General features: G+C 40.0%; 1 protein-coding gene across 1 annotated transcript in view; it reads right to left on the reverse strand.

Moving 5' to 3' along the window:
* Positions 1–10,510, reverse strand: part of PPP1R17 (protein phosphatase 1, regulatory subunit 17) — a 19,475-nt gene extending 8,965 nt beyond the window's left edge. Inside the window, exons 1-3 of the mRNA XM_006887615.1 lie at positions 10,441–10,510; positions 5,633–5,785; positions 3,037–3,189 (exon numbers count right to left, since the gene is read on the reverse strand). Coding sequence (XP_006887677.1) covers positions 3,037–3,189; positions 5,633–5,785; positions 10,441–10,510 — 376 coding nt within the window. The remainder of the gene's footprint in view (positions 1–3,036; positions 3,190–5,632; positions 5,786–10,440) is intronic.
* Positions 10,511–18,924: the final 8,414 nt, after the last annotated feature.

Below are 18,924 nucleotides of genomic sequence, written 5' to 3' on the forward strand. Positions count from 1 at the left end.
GATACAGTGACTCAGTATATTCCTTCCATCTTCTTTTAATACTTCCTGGATCATACCCATTATTAATGTGGAGTTCAGAGTAGAAAAAGAATCATTTTGGAGTTGCAAGGGTTTGTAAACAAAGTATATAAACTGAGTGATTCTTAAAATGTACTATGGACTTGGACAGAAGCAAGACTGGAAGGAATGTGAGAGAGGTTGAAAAATGAGTGTAAGAAAGGGTGTGTAGAATCAGTGAGGAAAGTGACTGGGGCAGACCCACCAGTTAGTCCTTTGCCCATTTCTCCAGAGAACTGCTTTTTCATGCTTCATACCACTTTCATTTCCTAAATTTTATTTATATTGCTATTAAGAACATACGCAGCAAAATATACAGGAATTTGATAGTTTCTCTGTGTACAATTTAGTGACATTGCTGATATTCATTGAGCTGTGCAACCATTCTCTCTCTTTGTACTGAGTTGTTGTTCCCTGAGGAAAGGATATTTGAAGGGTTCTTCCCTAAACATCTAGAGAAGCAATATGTTTCTCTTTTTCTACCTAATTTTAATTTACAGCATTTATTTTTAGAAAATACCCTGTTACTTATTTCCTTCTGTTGATTGCCTTTCTCTCATTACTAGCACCCAGAAGAGTGCCTGAGGTATAAGCAGATAGTCAATCAATGTTTGTTATGAGAAGACAGACTGAAAATGACACTTCTTATGCCATAAACTTCTTGTGTTGGGCACATTTGTATTATCTCAGAAATTTGCTTGTTGTCAAAGTCCAGAAAAAATGGATTCTAGAAATCTGTCTGCGTGTGTGTGTATGCATGAAAGGGAAACAGGACACAGCTAGACACACACACACACAGACACAGACACACACACAGAGAGCACACAGACACACACACATATAGCCTGACACACAGAGACACTGACCAGGAGTCTTAACAGTCATATACTTGCCATTTTTCCCAAATATACAGGAAAGTATAGACAGAAGGATGAGCAGAGGAGAAAGGCTATGAGGACAGAAAGGATAGACTGAGGTAAGTCAAGAAGAGTAGAGAACACAAATCCCATGAACTGGGATAAGACCCTTTAACATGGCTAGGATACCAGACTTGTCTACTTTTCCCATCGTCTATTCTTTGCTGAGTCTTGCAATTTTTTCTGTGTTAGCAAAATAAAAAGGAAAAGTATGGTCTTTTTTTTAAAAAAAAAAATATATATATATATATAATTTTATCTGCTCCCCAACGTGCTCTTTCTAGATCCCTGTAATGCTGGAAATCTAACCCACAGCACAGTGCAAATGAAAAACTGACTGAACACCAGGCAGAAAAATTTGAGAACAATGTTTAGGCTTCTTTACTACGTATCCAGTCATTGAACAAACCCACCATGCAGTGATTCACTGATTCCTATCCATACTAGAATTTAAGAAATTGAAAGTGACTGAGTAAGTTAATGAAATTCTCTCTGTTTCTTTATTGGTAAAATCTCCACTGCAATCAAGTTGATTCCAACTGATAGCTATCCCCACCATGTTTCTGAGACTGTAAATCTTTATAAGAAGATTCTACCTCAGAGTATCTAATAGATTCGAACCACTGACCTGGTTAGCAGCTCCACTTTACTGGAAAAGGGGATGGGAGTGTTAACAGCCATTCTCTTGTGTTAGGTAGTTGATTTTTTTTTTAATTGTGAGACTTGCATGGCTTAGTATCCAATAGTTAGAGACTCTCAACAAAGTGCTACATTCAAACCTTTTTAATACCAGAAGTGTGGTCACGGCTTGGTTCATTCTCCACTCTACTGCTTTCCAATTCTTCATACAGAGACCCCTGGTGGTATAAAGCTCTGAGCTGCTAAATGAAAGGTCAATGATTCAAATCCAACAGCCACTCTTCAGCAGAAGGATGACTTTCTCCTCCCATAAATATTGACAACTTAGGAAACCTGAAGATAAGTCAGAATAGACTCAGTGGTCATAGGGTGTGTGTGTGTGTGTGTGTGTGTGTGTGTGTTCTATGTGCTCTAGCAGTGTTCTCTGACGGAGTTGCCCTGCTAAGCCAAGGGCCACACCTCCATGGGAAAAAAAGATGCACAATCTCCTCTCACATGATTTACACCCTATCTAACCCAAAGACACGTCTGTTATGAGACAATTTTGACTCAATGGCAAAAATTTTTTTAACTGAGTGTATTGTTGTTGTTGTATACTGTCTAGTTGGAACTGACCCATAGCTGATCCAACCAGCGAATTTTCAGAGGCAGTTAATTGCACGGGAAGAGATTGCCCAGCCTTCTGTGGAGCAGTTGGTGGCCTCGAACTGTGTGCCTTTTGCAGCACAGCTTCTATATATGTCCATGTTCTCTCTCTCTCTCTCTCTCTCTCTTTCATAATAAATGCATATATCTTATTCTCCCATCCAGGACAAGCACTACACCCCACACACTGGTGTCCTTACAACCTGGCTTTGTTCACTTAGTTCAGTAACATTATCAACTATATATTTTCAACATATATTCAGATATTGTTGTTGTTGTTATGGGCTGTCGAGTCACCTGCGACTCATAGCGACCCTATGTACAGCAGCTCTAAACCCTACTCTATCCCTTGCCAATCTTATATATATTCAGATAGTACCAATATTTCTCTCTCTCTTCTCCTTAATTACTCTCGATTATTTGGGAGAATAAGCTATCAACCACAGGATGGTGGATTAGGCTTGAAGGGTGGAGTTTACTCTTCTCAGGGACCCACTGACATTTCAGCCTCATGAGCTCAGTGAATTTGAGCAGTTCCACTGAAGCATGAGTAAGCTCACCCTCCCCTCCCTGTGTCATGTCCAGGCCAGCCCCTGGGGGAGCTGCCAGTGACAAGAAACCAGAAAAGCAGCAGCAAATGTGGCTCCTCCCTAGAGCCAGTTAGAGGGACACAGCTTGCTGGGCCAGGACAAAGGTCATTCCCGAGGTACATCCAGATGGTTGGGCTCTCCACCTGTTCTCATCGCCCCCTGCAAATGCCCTGCACCAGCTCTTTTACCTGCTGCAAAGGGGGGCACATGAAAGGCAGGTGTGTCTTTTCTCCTTGGCTTTTTCTGTTCCAGGTCAGTGTTATGAAGAGCCGGGCTCATTTTGTTCTTTGGTTGTCTCTCTTGGACATCGTATCTTCTAATTAAATGCTCTGAAAACACACCTGCATGATTAGGGGAACAGAGGGTAGAGACCAGGTCAGCAACATGATTCCTAACACGTGAACAAGGGGCATATACAAGAAGCTAGAGAAGTGTTATCGGGGAAGAAGTCCATATAATAGAGCTTTCCAGATTTAATAAGGTAGTTTGTTGGGTTTTTTTTTTAACATAAAGAGAATTGCATGTATTGAGCCCACACTGTAGAATATGCCCTTTGCAAAAGGTTTTTTACACACATTGCTTCATTTCCATTTTACCAAGCTCTGAGGAATTTAATATTGCTACTACCATCTCATACTGGAGAGAAATGAGACTGCATGAGGTTAGGAAGTGTGCCCAACATAATACAGCTCACAGCTTTAAAGACAGGAATTGGACCCAGGTTTGCCTTTCTTCAGAGTCTTTTATCTTCAGTAAGACCAGACCATTTGAGGTCCTGCCATCTGTGTGTTCTCTGCCTCTACCCTGATGTCCTGGTTGGCCCCACCTTCACTCAGGAGTCCTCCTGCCTCTGTTCTGCACATGAAGCTTTTACCCCAACTTAAGAAATCAATTTAGAAAAAGCTTCTCTACAAAATTTTGCAAAGTTTACTGTTCAGATCAAACTAAACTTCAACTCACTTCCATGGACTCAGAACTGACTCATTGTGACCCTCCATCATGATAACCCTCCAGTAGGTTTTCAACACTGTAAATTGCGTTGAGCAAAGCCTGCTCATCTTTTCCTCAAGGGAACACCGGTGGATTTGAGCCATCAAAGATGAGCAACCTTTAGATTAGGAGAGCGTCTTGCTACAGACTATGTCCTCAGAGTTCCATCCTGATTCAATAGAACTCCTTTAAAGCCTTACTTCAGGGTTTCCAGAATGGTTTTTTTTTTTTTGTTTTTTTTTCTTTAAATTGTGTTTCAGGTATTTATGTGCTTCTGTTTTTGTTTGTTTGTTTGTTTGTTTTTTTTAAGAGGTGCCTGAGAGCCCTGGGATGTAGTGTATTAGACTGTGATTCCTATCCACCAGTTATTCTGTGGGTAGAAGGTAGACCAGCCTCCTGCCATAAAGATTTACAGCTTCACAAAGCCAATGCAGAGTCATCATACATTTTAATTGACTTGATTACAATAGATTTGAGTTGGGTTGGGTTGGGTTGGGTAGTATAGATGGTTAATGTGCTTAATTGTTAACCAAAGCGGAGGGCTGTGTGCCCATCCAGGTGCATCTTGGAAGAAATGCCTGGAAATTAACTTCCTAAAGATCAGTCCTTAAACATCAAAAGGAGCACAGTTCTACTCTCACCTCATGGACATTGCCAGAATTGGAGTTAAGTCGACTTAATCACAACTGGTTTTTTGTTTGTTCGCTTGCTTCCTAGAGAATTGAAAGCTGTCATAGGAAGGTATGTAATTAATCTATCTTTTAAAAATGTTATACTGGTTCATTTACAAAGTTTGAATACCTTGTTTTTCCACAAAAGATCCTTCCCATTGTGGCCTAGTTTTAAGAAGTTGTGCTGCAATTCCAAACGCATGTGGTTCAAATCCATTAGTTATTCTATGGGAAAAAGATGGGCAATCTCTTTCTATGTGATTTACTGCCTCTGAAAACCCTAGAGGATCAACTTAGAGTTGGTTTCAACTCAATGGCAAACAACAACAATAACAACAGGGAGCTTTGGTGACAAAGTCCATAGCTGCCCTGAAGGCCACACTCCTTGGGTGATTGGAATCCAAGAGCGTCTCTGTAGGAGAAAGATGGACAATCTTTCTCTCTTTAGCATTTATTTACAGCTTCTGAAATCCTTTAGAGGATTGCTCTGAGTTTGGATCAACTTGACAGCAGTGAGTGAGGATGTAGAAGAGAGAGCTTTAAATAAAACATCAGGAAGGAAGACAGAGAAGAAAATAAAGCAGAGTCAAACTTGGGCACTAAAGATTGTTACATCTCAGGTTAATAGAGATATATTCTTTTTTCACTATATTGTTTTCCTTTCTTCTGGGTCCATAAAGAGCTTACCTTTCAGGCACTGGGAATCTTGTCATGTGTCACCTCAGAATTGGCCAAGATAACCTCTTGATTCTAGTCTACCTCATACCTGCTGGATATTGATACTCAGGGTCCTGTTGAAACCCATTCACTAATGATGCAAAGACCTCCATCAGCCTGGGTTCTTGAGGGAGTTTCGAGCAGTGTCTGTCTCTCCTTGCCCCGTCTGTCACTATTGGTGAGTGAAACATGTCTTCCTGTGTTAAGCCACCAAAATTTTAGAATGTCTCTGTTATAGCAGCTGTATGCAACTAATACCAAGTTTTAAGTGCCCAGTTATTAAACAAATAACAAAATATTTGAGAGAGAAACTGTGACCAATGCACTCTTGCATCATTGATTTGTTTGTTTTTGTGGGTTTTCCTTCACTTTTGTAGATGTGCAAACTGACCTGAAAGTCCATTACCTGGTATGAAAGGAGGAATATGCAGGGCAGGTGTATCTTTTCTTTTCGGCTTTTTTTGATCAGACTCAACATTCAGATTTGTCTGGACAGTTTTCCCCTTCCTTGGCTTCTTTTTGAGATCACAGTCTTTAATGAACTGGTCTGAAAGATCATCTGTTTTTGACAGAATAAAAAAAAAAAGTCAATATGAATATTAATCAAATCACAAATCACTTGATTTCTAAATTTACCTGATGATAGAGGTCAGTTATTGACTTCTACTTAGAAATTATACTGGATTTCAAAACACAAACTCATTTACTATTGAATCAATTCTAATTCATAATGACCCTTTTGTTGTTGGTGGTGGTCTTAAGTGCTGTCTAATCAATTGCAACTCAGAGCAATCTTATTAATAGATCTGAAACTTATCCTACCTCGTTCTCAATGTCTTCAGTTCACTGTTATAGTCATTGAGTAAATACATCTTATTAAGGGTCTTCCTCTCTTTCTTTGATCCTCTACTTTTCCTGGTGATGTCTTTTTCCAAGTACCAGCCCCTCCTAATAACATACCCAAAATGTGAGACCAAGTTTCATCTCCCTTGCCTCTGCACTTCCTCCAACTCAGACTTGTTTGTTCTTTTGGCAGTCTGTAAGATACTCAAGACTCTTCTCCAACACCATAGTTCAAAGGCAGTGATTCCTTTGTAATCTTTATTCATTGTCCAACTTTCAACTTCAGTTTGAACTTGCAGATAAGTAATTGATGGTCTGTTGCACAGTAAGCCCCTGGTTTTACCGATCCACAGCTGACTCTCAAGCGGGTTTTCAGAGGCAGTTAACCAATCCTTCTCCCATGGAGCAGCTGGTGAACAAGCTGCATGAATAAGCCTTTCTTGAATGAATATGGATAATAGGATAATAATATTCACTCAACATTGTACTTTAGGATATATCTTGAAGTGTTCTTTTTGACTATGAATGCAACACCTTTCTTCTTCAATTTGTCATTCTTGGCATTCTAGATCATGTGATAATTAGATTCAAAGTGGTCAATACCAGTCCATCTCATCTCATTAATGCTTAGGAGTTGATCTTTTTATGTTCCATAACATTTTAACAACTTGCAATTTTACTAGCTTCATACATGATGTAATCCATGTTCCAATTATTAATGAATATTTATTATTATATCTCTCTTTTATTTTTTTTTTAGTGTCTTCCAATCTAGTGCAATTTTCAGTCTCTTATCCATTTCTGTTTTTTTTCTTTCTCATCTGTCTTTATAGTGACCTTTTGTTCTTTTCGTTGATGTTATACCACAATTCATCTGGTCTTTGATCATTGATGTTCAATGCTTCAAACCTATTCTTAAGATGCATTTGAAATTCAGGTGGAGTAGACTCAAGATCATATTTTAGTTTTAATGGACTTGTTTTCACTTTATTTGGCCTCAATTTGAAATCGCACTTAAGTAATTGAAGGTCTGTTCCACAGATGCATTCATGATAATTGGTGACTGGAATGCAAAAGTTGGAAAAAATGAAGATGGAATGGTAGTTGGAAAGTATAGACTTGGTGACAGAAATGAGATTGGAAACAGAATGATTGAATTTTGTATGTTCAATGGTTTATTCATTGCAAATATCTTCTTTAAAAACACAAACGGTTACTTTACAGAAAAAAAAAGAATCAGGTTAAAAATCAGGTTATCAGATTGACAACATCTGTGGAAGGAATTGTTGGAGAAACTCACTATTAGTCATCAGAACTAGGCCAAGACAGACTGTGACTAATGCAATGAAAAACTAGAATTATGCTAACTCAGATGGTTTGAGTAATTAAGGAAAAGAAATTGAAATATAGTTAGGCAGTTTGAGTTTCAGTTAAATTTTTTATGTGAAAATAGGGTCTTTGTGTAAAATACTCCATCTTAATTTCCTTTATTTAAGGATCTTTCCCTTTGGAGACCCCAGAATCACTACATAAACTTTTGATTGCCTTGCTCTTGGGAGTTTCACTAAAGTTCTTTGCGAATTTTTTATTCACCTTTATTACTTCATTATGGCCAGTCAAGTCTTCTTCGTATTTCTGCTTCTTCTTATTTCTTATTCTTATTTTCTGAATATCTATTGAGGTGGGGTTATTCTTTTCCTCCAGAAGTGTCTTAAAAAGATGATAAAATTATTATTTCTTTACATGTTTTCTTTGCCTTTTGTAATGATATATCTTCCTTTATGTCTCGTTTTTAAAAATGTTAGATATTCTCAAGTCCACTATGACTCATAGCAACCCTAAGAGCAAATATCTGAATCCTGTTCCTGTACCCATCTTCCTCCTCTCTGACATACTTAAGCCCATTAATAAGGTCACTGTGTCAATCTGGTTCATTCAACGTCTTCCTTTCTTTCTCTCATTCTCTACCTTTCCCAGAATGATGTCTTTTCACCCATGGACTGTCTCCTGCTAACAACACATCTTATGTGAGATGAAGTTTTGCCATCCTTTCCTCTAAAAAGAACCCTGGTCATATTTTCTCCAAGATGTATTTGCTTGTTCTCTTGGCAATCTCCTTAGCAGAAATAAATAAATGCTAGTGGAATATGAACTGATGAATAACATCGTGATACATGGAGAAAATACTGAAACCGTCAATGATTTCATCTTACTTGGATCCACAAGCGATATAGTACTCAGAAGACCATGAGACCTGTTGCACTGGGAGAGTCTGCAGTCAGGCAGGGACTTCTCCAAATTACTGAGAAGCAATGATGTCAGTTTGAAGACTAGCATGTGCCTGATTCAGAACATGGTCTATTCAGTCACTTGCTGTGTGTTTGAGAGCTTGACAATGAATAAGGATGACAGAAGAAAAAATTGATGCTTTTGAGGCTATGTTGTCAGAGGAGTGCACTTAATATCCCATGGACTGTCAAAAGAACAAACAGATATGTCTTAGAGAAGGTGAAGCCAGAGTACTCCTTAGAGGCAAGGATGGTGAAGCTTTGTCTCATATACTTTGGGCTAATTGCTAGGAGAGGCTATTCCTTTGGGAAGGACATTAGGGTGGAAGGACATTAGGACATTAGGAAGGAGAGGAAAACCCTCAACCAGGTGAATTGACACAGTGACTGTAGCATGATGGCACCAAACAACAAGTTTTTATAGGATTTTAATTTAATTTTATAGGTTTATAGTTGCATAGGTTTTTATTTAATTAATTAATTGCAATTGCGTGAGCATTTGGTGAGACTTTTACCACGTGGCATTGGCTTACACGGTACCAAGTTTATACACACACACACACACACACACACACACACACACACACACACACACGGGGAGGGGGTGTGGTCTACACAGGGCATCATCACCAGTGCATTAGGTGATTTCACATACACGTCATACATGCTCCAGCAAGTGGGATTAATCAGCATCTTCCCACATTTGTCACTGCTTGTGCTTTAACAGTTGTTAAACATTTTAAATATGATCCTGGAACACATTTCTCATTTAGATCTCACAATAAACTCACATGGAAAATAGACTATTATCCTTAATTTTCAGATGAAAAATGAAACCTCGAGAAGGCCAGATACCTCAAGAAGCCTATACCTAAGGATAAAGCCGTAACAGGAAGAAGGAATGGGGTAGAGGGATTAGTGGAAATGAGACCTATAGAGAGGAAGTGGCACAAGCGTAATCACTTTGTGAGTATTATAATTAATGTGGTAGAACAAAATATATATGAATGATTAAATAAAAAACCCTCAACATGCTTTGTAGACCCTCACTCAAATCACAATATAAAAAAAAAGAGGCCAGATATGAGGCTGAATGTTTCACTGTAGACAATTGATTTCATAAAACCCAGGCTCTAGGGATCGTATATCTAACACTTGGCTGAAAAAATAGTTGCAGGATTTTGGTGCTGCATAGTACAGTTGACCCCACCATATATTTCATAGGTCACCCATATATTTCATAGGTCACAGATATTTGCTAGATGAATGAATGATGCTTAGAAGGGTGCTTCCCAGCAATGAGGTGCCTAGAGTTACAGACTTAATAAAGGTCCACACAGGTTACTGTTTATTCTGAAAATCCTACTCAGAGAGCAAGATTTTTGTCTCAATTTTGACTTTTACTTGAATTGCACTTTCCACTCTTTTTTGAGAAATCCTGGAACATAAAATATCTTGATGGCAAATGGGGAGTGGGGAGGGGGGAGAAGTCATAACCAGACAAGGCATAAACAAAGGCTATGAATATGCAAAAGGCCTATCCATCAAAAGTCTGAGTGTCTCATTTTTAGAAATGGGTAGAGGCAGAAATGTTTCTGGTATTTTCATTACAAAGGTTATGCAAAAAGTCAGTTCTGGAAAGGAAACAGATTGACAATAAAGCGGAAAAAGGCTATTTAAAATTCTGTCTTGATAGGCAAAGAGAGATATTTGAAATATTTTATTGGCAGTGCACATAGGGTGTCAGTGTGGCGCGAAATCCTGGAAACCAGCTCTACTGCCACATTCTGTTTATTGCCTCAGAAATGCTCTGCCTGGGATGCAGTCAGACCCCAAAAAAGAGGACAATGCCTCTTCTCGATCTTTTTAACTCTAATCAACTTCTCTCCAGTGCTTCAGCTAATATTTACATGGCAGACCCCACAGACTCATGGCTGTTTGCCTGTCCATCTGGTGCTGGCTGGCAGCAGAAGGTGTAGCCTATCAGGTTTCAGAGGGTCTCCCTCTGACCTGTCTGCAAACCCAATGGCCAAGATGCTCCCTTTCTGACACCTACCACTGACATTCACACTGAAACATTTACCTAAATGGCTGCATTTGTCCAGTCTGTCTTCTGAGAGCTCCAGGGGCTGCATTTGCTCCGTAGACATCATCAAAAGAGGATGTGTGTGGAATCCTCCTTCAGCTCTATCAAAGTATAAAGAGTCCATTAGGAAGCCATTCATTTACTAAGTACATATTCTTATTGAGTTTTTGTTTTTCAAGTCAGTTGCTGATACTTAGCTATTCCGAACCCCTGTGGGTTTCCATGGCCACAGTCCTTTTTATCTTTTTTTATTCCCCCCCCCCCCCAGTATATCTTTCTTCCACAGAAATGGTAGATTAAACTGCCTATTGTTTTTTTGGCTAGCAGTTAAGAGCTTCAATCACTGTGTCACCAGATCTCTTACTTCATGGTTGGAAGTACTAACATTGCAATTTCAGACAAACTAGACTCTCTCTTAGCAGCTCCCCACAGATTATTCTTCTTTTGGTCATAGGTGTTTATCAAATGTTGAATATTTTCTTTCTGTCTAAGGGCAGTTTCAGAGTTTTAGAATGAACACTTACTAAATCTGAATTACAGTGAGTTAATTGAGTTACAGAATATTTATATTAGACCTTGGCTGAATTCATCTCTCCTGAGTTCTGCAAAGTGAGCTATGTCTGTTTCACAGATGAAAATACTGAGGTTTAGAAAGTAAAATTAATTAATTCTGTTAAATAGCCAACCTCGGATTCAAATCTGTTCTCTCGATTCCCATTAGATACTCAAGCCCTTAAAAAAACAAAAAAAATATATATTTTAGTTCAAATTGAATGAAGCTTCTGGTAGTCAGTCTCCTATTACCATGAAATAATGAGGCTACCTCCTTTCCAGTGAGTTCTGGTGGCCTAGTGGATTGCTCTGCAATCCCAAAGGTATATGGTTCAAATCTACCAACTATTTGCCAGGAGAAGGATGGGCAATCTCCTTCCATGCAATTAACTGCCTCGAAAACCTTCTGGGAGGTCAGCTATGGGTCGGGTCTGACTAAATGGCATACAACAACAACAACAACAACAACAACAATAAGAACAACAGTAACTTCCTATCCAGTTTACAGTGGTGACTGAGATGTGGTAGCAGGAAATCTAGCTCTAGAGCGGAGCTTCATTAATTTCTCCCTAGAGATTCCTAATCTAAAGCATCATTCCTAGATGACACATCCTCTGAACTTTTCAAAGCTATTAGTTGTTACACTTGTCCGGGAATGAAAATCCGGAATGGACATATGTCAGACCTGAATTAGAAATGTAGTTGACTGGAGTTTACAGGAAATTTTAAATTCTGCTTCTTGAGTTTCTTTCAGATAATTTCTTATTCATGCCCTACCATGGCAAGGATTGTTGAAGAGGAATGAATATGATTAGAATGATACAACTAATCCTCTTCTCTTGAGGTTTCTGGTTCCTTGGCACACAGAAAGCACATGGACTAGCAGTACTAACACTTCAAGCTCATAGGATTAGGATTAGTCCAACTCACTTGTCTTCTGGGGAATACGCCAGTTCTTAAAAAAGGCTGGAGGGCCTCTCTCACTACAAGCTGACATCACTGCACAGCAGATGGAGCTGCTAACTGATCACTTGGGTGTGGCTTTTAGTGTCACTTTGAGCAGACTGGGTTGTTCTGAGTGACGTTAGCAGAAATCAATTCAGACCATTGTTTTTTAGTTTATGTACTGAGAGCTACTGCCAATTGTCTAGCACCAGAAGGCAATATCCTGCTGACTTGGGCTGGGCTGGCCCCCACCAGTTTGATGGGAGGAAAAGAATGAAGGTATCACTAAGTAGGTGGGGCGTGCTGAGGTCTGAAGGCACAGTCACAGCCTGGCCTCAAGCGCTGACTTTACCAATCATTGCTGCTTTCTAAACAAGACAAAACAAGGTAATGGGCCCAGCTTAATTATTAACAATTACTCCATGGAAGATCTGGTTAAAAATCTTCATTCTCCAAAAGTTGTTGAAGTTCAAAGGTCATTGGCTTAGCAGTACATGGTTTGAATCCTCCAGGGAAGAAATATGGGCAATCTCTTCCCATGTGATTCAGTGCTTCTGAAAACCCACTGCAGGTTCAGCTACAATTTCACGATACACAGCAATAAAAACAACTGTTAGACAATTAGGGTCAAAATCAACACTTGAACTATCTATGTCCTACTTGGGATTTGTATCCCAATTAACTCCAAAAGTAATTGGGATTATTTGTACCTGGACCTATAGAGTCCAAGTGGAGTTCTGAGTGGCACTAAGAGTCAAGCATTCAGCTCCTAGCCGAAAGGTTATTGGTTTGGGTTAACCTAGAGGCATCCGAAGGCTCCCAACCTTGAAAATCCCATGGATTAGTTTCTCCCTGGCATCATGAGTGAGTTTGGATCCACATAGAGGCAACTGTCAACAACAACATGAATCCGTTGCTCAATATCTAATTTGAACTTAGACTTTCAAGTCAAATAGACTTAGGTTAAATAGTGCGTCCTTTACCAACAAGTCATATCAGTTTAATGAAATTCCTATGCAATTAACTGCCTCTGAAAACCCACTACTTGTGACTCTATGGTTGCACTGCTACAACAATGTAGCAGTGAGTGTACTGAAAGTCAAGGGCAAGGTGATGATTCTTATCCTCTTTCTTCCAAGCAATTACTGTTCTGCCAACATTTGAAAAGGCTAGATTCTTTGTAAGGACCTTTGATTATACAGCAGTTATATGCTTGACTGCTAACCAAAGGGTCAGTGGTTCAAACTTATCAACTGTACTGTGGGAGAAAGATCTGACAAATTGTTTCCATAAAGTTTAAAGAACCCTGTTAGGAAGTTCTGCTCTGTTCTAAAGGGACAGTTTATGTCAGAATCAAGTCTAGCAATGTGTTTGGTTCTTTTTTTGCAGGGTAGTATCCTTGAGCTGTGTCCATAGGCTGACACACAGGGACACACATCTCTCTCTGGTCTCTTTTCTTACCTTAATTTTCTGTGACATAGAAATAATAATACCTGCTTCCTGTAGTTACTGTGAAGATGAAGTAGGTAGCTCTTTGCATAAAATTTATAGGCATTGAGTAAATGGCAGGTATTATTATATATCATTATACACCACCAAGTTTCTTGGGTGGTACAAATTGTTTTTGCTTCAATACTAACATTAAGGTTGTCCATTCAAGTCCACCCAATGGCATTACAGGAGGAAGACCTTGTGATCTGCTTCAATATGATTTCAGCCAAGAAAACTTTATAGATCAATTCTCCTTTGTAGCATATGTTGTTCCCACGACTGGTACAAACTTGATGGCAACAGTTTCTATACCATATTATACTGGTGATCCTTGGTTGCAGAATGGAAAAGTTCTAAAAAGGATTGAATATTCTAGTTGTCAAGTGAGAACCAGCCACCATCAGATCAAAAACAACATTGTTGCACTTGAGAGGAGGGAGCAGGCCCTTGACATGTGAAGTGTGCAGGGATCAGGTTGCACAGCTCAGCCTAAGACAAGTCTCTGATGAGGGGACACACAGCTCTGCTACTAGACAGCATGGACTGCCTGTGGGCAACCACACTGTTTTCAATCAGTGGAATAACAGAATGATGACAGAGAATCATTGTGCCTGTTACTTGCTAGGGGGCTAAGGGACGATGCCCTGATTTTGCATTTTACACAAGTACACAGGCTGGGCAGGACTGTGATTTGTCCATAGGGATTAGAAAGGACTTCCATTATAGATGGCGTCATACAGGCTTCTTGGCAGAAAACCTTCTCACAAAGAAAAGACCAAGCACATGGAGGGGAGTGAGATTTGGCATTTAGAATGGCTTTCTTCATAATTGTCATTTGCCTACTGAATATTTGTATAAGATTACTTCGCGTCTCATGCCCACTCTTCACTTCTACCCTCAAATGAGAAGGGGCGCTCATTTATCAAGTAAGACATGGATGATGGATCTAATCCTGGAACTAAGAAATGGTTGTTTTTCCATCCCAGTTCTGTCACACACTCACTCTCTCTTTTAATTCACTTTCCACTCAAAACTGGTGCCACTGTTGCACCAGCAAAGGGTTGCTGCTTTTGTTAACCTGCCCAAGGAATGTTATGTTCTTCTGTCAGCAACAACAAAAAACCGGTCCCCATTGTGTTTCTACTCCTTCTATGCTTATCATATGTGCGAGAGAGCAGAACTGTGTTCCACTGGTTCAATAGCTGATATGTCTGAAGCAGATTGCCAGGCCTTTCTTTGGAGGTATTCAGACCTCCAACCTTTTGGCTATCAGTCAAGTGTATTAACCATTTGCACCACCTGAGAAGTCCGCATCATCTGTTTCCTGTAATCCAGGACATTCTGAGGTATCAGTTCCTTTTTTCACATCTAAATACCTAATGCCTTGGCTGTTTAAATTTCCATCAGAAATGAGGCCCTGAGGTGGTTTGCTTGCCTACACTTTACATTTGAAGGTGCTTAACAAGTTGTCCTCAGTACTGAGACCTGAGACTTTTTCAGTGTGGCCTCTACATCAATACTCACAGTGTGTGTGACTTGGGCTGTTACCGTGTTTGTTAATATAAGTCCACCCACCCTCACCTGAGAAGCCTGGCACCAGATGTGCTGTGGAAAGCACAGCATTTTAATTATTTGACACCACTAGACAGACTAGGAAAGTCTTGGGAAAGTCTGGCAATCAGCCTCATTAATGTTTTAACAGAAAAGTGAATAGCCACAGTAAATGGTACAACTAATGGCTCGGAAACACTCATACCTTTACAGGTATGGTTTTGCTACTGTCTAAGTATATGCTGGACATTTAAAAAGAAACTCAATTAATGAATCTCAGGTTTTTTAATGGAAGATAAAGAATGATAATAGTGACCTTATTCTTTCTCTAATTGAGAGAATATGTACAGTTCTTTATAACATGCACAAAAAACCAAATCACATGATTTTGAAGGGCTCAAGAATGGGTAGATCATTAATACTAATCTCTTAAGACTTCCTCATATTAATACTTAACTTTCTTTTCACAAGGAACAGAACCTTTTAATTCATGTGCCACTGAGGTAGACTGTAGATTGATGTCATGATACACAGGAATTTTTAATGAGAAAGGTCAACTTCTCTTTGGAGAACAGAAACTGGAAGTGCCAGGGAACTGAATGTCAAGAAGGAACCCTATCAAGTTGCAGGGGTGGTGATACACCAGAAAAGCTTATGGAAACTGAAGACCTGGGGATCAAACACTTGAATACTAGCCAAAACCAATCAGAGGAACCTGAGGGGCCTGCTGATTGGAGGGACCACAACCTTGAAAACCCAAAAGAACACAATTCTACTCGCACATGTGGGGTCCCCTTGAGTTCTGATCCACTCTATGACAATTTTCAATAAGCTTCCGTGAGCTCAGAGCTGCTCTGTAAATTAGGAGGCCAGGAGTGCCACCTCTGAAGAAAGACTAATCTAAAGAAAGACTACTCTGTCCAACTTGAGACTGGAAATTTGTCTAGGCCCTTTGCCCTTACTCTGAAACTGTGAGTGGAATTCCCATTTGGATGTGATCGTATGTCTTTTAACTCACTGTCAGAAAACTGACTGCAAGCATTTATGCTCTGAGGCAATATGAGGTGGAAGCAAAAGTGTCGCTTTTCTGTACCACTTTCTAGCCATGTGAACTTGGGAAAGTCATATGTCTTAGTTTCTCCGTGTGTAAAATGGGAATAGAGTCTCTTCTCCAGGATTGATAAGAATATCTTACAAGTATATAAAGTGTCCTGCTCAGCTTCGAATGCAGGCTAACATGCATAGTTGTATACTTGGTGTTGTTCATTGCTGTCAGGTTGGACCCAACTTTGGCTATTCCCTCCAGCAGGTTTTGGAGTGTGTAAAATTGCTTAGGAGGAGCTTGCCCACCTTTCTCCTGCAGAGCAGCTGTTGGTGGATTCGAACTCCCTACCTTGAACCTGGCAGGACAAAATCCCTACTTCCTAGCTCACTAGAAATATATATATATATATAAATACATAGATTAGATGGATGGATAGATAGATAGGACAGAACTATTCAGTACGTGAACCATCTCTCATCTCACCACTGGGTCCCTTGAAACCAGTGATGAAATTAACATAGACCAAGAGACAAGGCAGCTATAGATCACCCATGCTTAGGTCTTGGGAAGTGGTAAAACCAATCCTCAAGACAAGCTGATTTTCAGCCTAGCTCTGCAGTTCCAAATCATTTCCTCAACATCAAATTCAGAATTATCTGATGGGGTAAAGTATTAGATAATAACTTCCCCAGCTCAATATAGTGTCTCATTTGTCTTCTGCTTATGGAAAATTGGTGACCTTTATTAAACTTATATTTTAAGTTGAAGACACAATTTGGGTCATAAAGTACAATATCTAAAAATCCAATTTGTTCCTTCAGAAGACCTAAATTGGCAGTATTCCTCTAGGAGTAACTGTTACTTAAAGTAGGGCATGGAGATCTTTGAATCACTTTCTCCAGGACTGTAAAAGATAAATTTTTAAAACTGTTTTTAAAAGAATGTGGCAATGTCCATCTCATAACTCCACGACAGAATTTTTGTGAACTCAAGGCTCTTCTAGATCCCGCAGTCCCAACTCCCGTGGAAGAAGGACTCATAAGTGGCTAAACGGCGAGTTTTCCTGGCCCCTGCTCACCTTGCTCCACAATGCACAACCACGTCACTACCAGTTGCATCCTCTTTTGTCCCAGGGACAACAAAGAACCTGCAACTTATTGGAAACTTGCTTCCCTCTTTACAAAATTTCTTGGCATAAAATTGAGAAAACTTACCAATCAGTGCAGGCAGGCGCTGGATGAAAGGAGAGATGGAGAGGGCTCCTGCTGGTCACAGAAGCTGGGCCTGGCTCCTCTGCTGTGGTGGCTGCTGCTGAGGCTCCAGCTCTCTTATCTAGGGAACAGCTGCTGCTGTTGCCATGGGGATGCTCTGCTTCCCAGGCACCAGGGCCAGGGAGATGGAGTGGGAAAGAGGACTCACCTCTCCTCCACTCTCTCCATTGCAATAATTGTCCATTATAAATACAACCCACAGAGTGGTGCTCAGAGCGCTCAGCGTGCACTCTGGAGAAATCCAGACAAACCAGCTACATCTTTTAATTTCCATAACAAACCTATGAAGTAGGTTTTTTTTGGCCTGACTTTACAAATACAGAAATTGAGGGACAGAGAGGTTAAGTGATTTGCCCTAGGGGCCCTCCTACTAATTTTTGCCATCAAATCAATTTGGTTTAAATTTAAGGTACTACTTTAGGCTTTTGGAATAGTGATAAGGGGAGAAGCTGAATAGCAGTAGTAACTGCTGACATTTACATAATACCTCAACTCTTCTAACAGCCTTGCGAGGTAAGCTACTTTCCCCATTCCCATTCTGCACATAAGGAAGCAGGAAAACTGAGTTGTTAAAGATTCTTGGCACCAAGAGTGAGGAAATCAAAAGATTGAGTTGGGGAAGTCTGCTGTCAGTGACTGCTCCAAAGTACTAAGGAGCAATGGTGTTAGTCTAGGGACTAAGTTTCATTGGATTCAGGCTATGGTCTTCACAATTACTTATTATGCATCAGAGAGATGGAGAATGACTGAGGATGACAGAAGAATCAATGTCTTTGATTTGTCGCATTGGAGAAGAGTATTAAACCAACATACCATGGACTGCTAGGAGAACAAAGAGGTTTGTTCTGGAGAGGGTGAAACCAGGCTGCTCCTTGGAGACAAGGATTTTGAAGCTCTATCTCACATATGTTGGGCAAGTGGCCAGAAGGGTCCAGTCTTTGGTAAAGGACATCATGCTTGGAAGGGAAGTTCAAGAGAGGAAGACCCTGAATGAAACGATTGACACAGTAACTGGGGTAATGAGAGTAGATGTGTCAAAGTCAGTGACACTTGCTCAAGATAGGGCAGAATTCAGAGCTATTGTACATAGGGTCACTATGAGTTGTAAGCAACTCGATGGCACATAACAATAACAACAATATTGCACCACTGGTAAATGGTAAGGCGGAGTTTAAACCAAGCAGTTACACGCTAGAGTGTGTGCTCTTAACTGATTTGCTGTACTTTTCACAAGTTGTTTGTTTTTAAGTATTGTTGAGTCAGAACAGGGGCTACAAATTGCATCAGGGAGATAGCAAATCATCCTCCCATGGAACAGCTAGTAGATTCAAATCACCTACCTTTAGGTTGGAAGCATGATTCCTTACCCACTAGACCATCAGAACTTCCTCGTCTTATTTCAGTGAGAAATAGCACATAGATAAGAGATGCTGTCTATGTGCTATTTCTCACTGAACTAATCCTCACTGAATATGTTACGAGAACTCTCGTAGTGTAGCTGGTAGCAGGTTGCACTATTAATCCTAGGGCTGGGAATCTCTAGTGGTTTGAACTCACTAGCAGCTTCAGGGGCAGTCTCCTTCCATTATGATTTACAGTCCTGAAAAACCCTAATTTCTCAAAGGA

Source organism: Elephantulus edwardii, unplaced genomic scaffold, assembly GCF_000299155.1.
Source record: "Elephantulus edwardii isolate Elephantulus edwardi_28Jun2011 unplaced genomic scaffold, EleEdw1.0 scaffold00059, whole genome shotgun sequence".
In the NCBI taxonomy this organism is placed as follows: domain Eukaryota; kingdom Metazoa; phylum Chordata; class Mammalia; order Macroscelidea; family Macroscelididae; genus Elephantulus; species Elephantulus edwardii.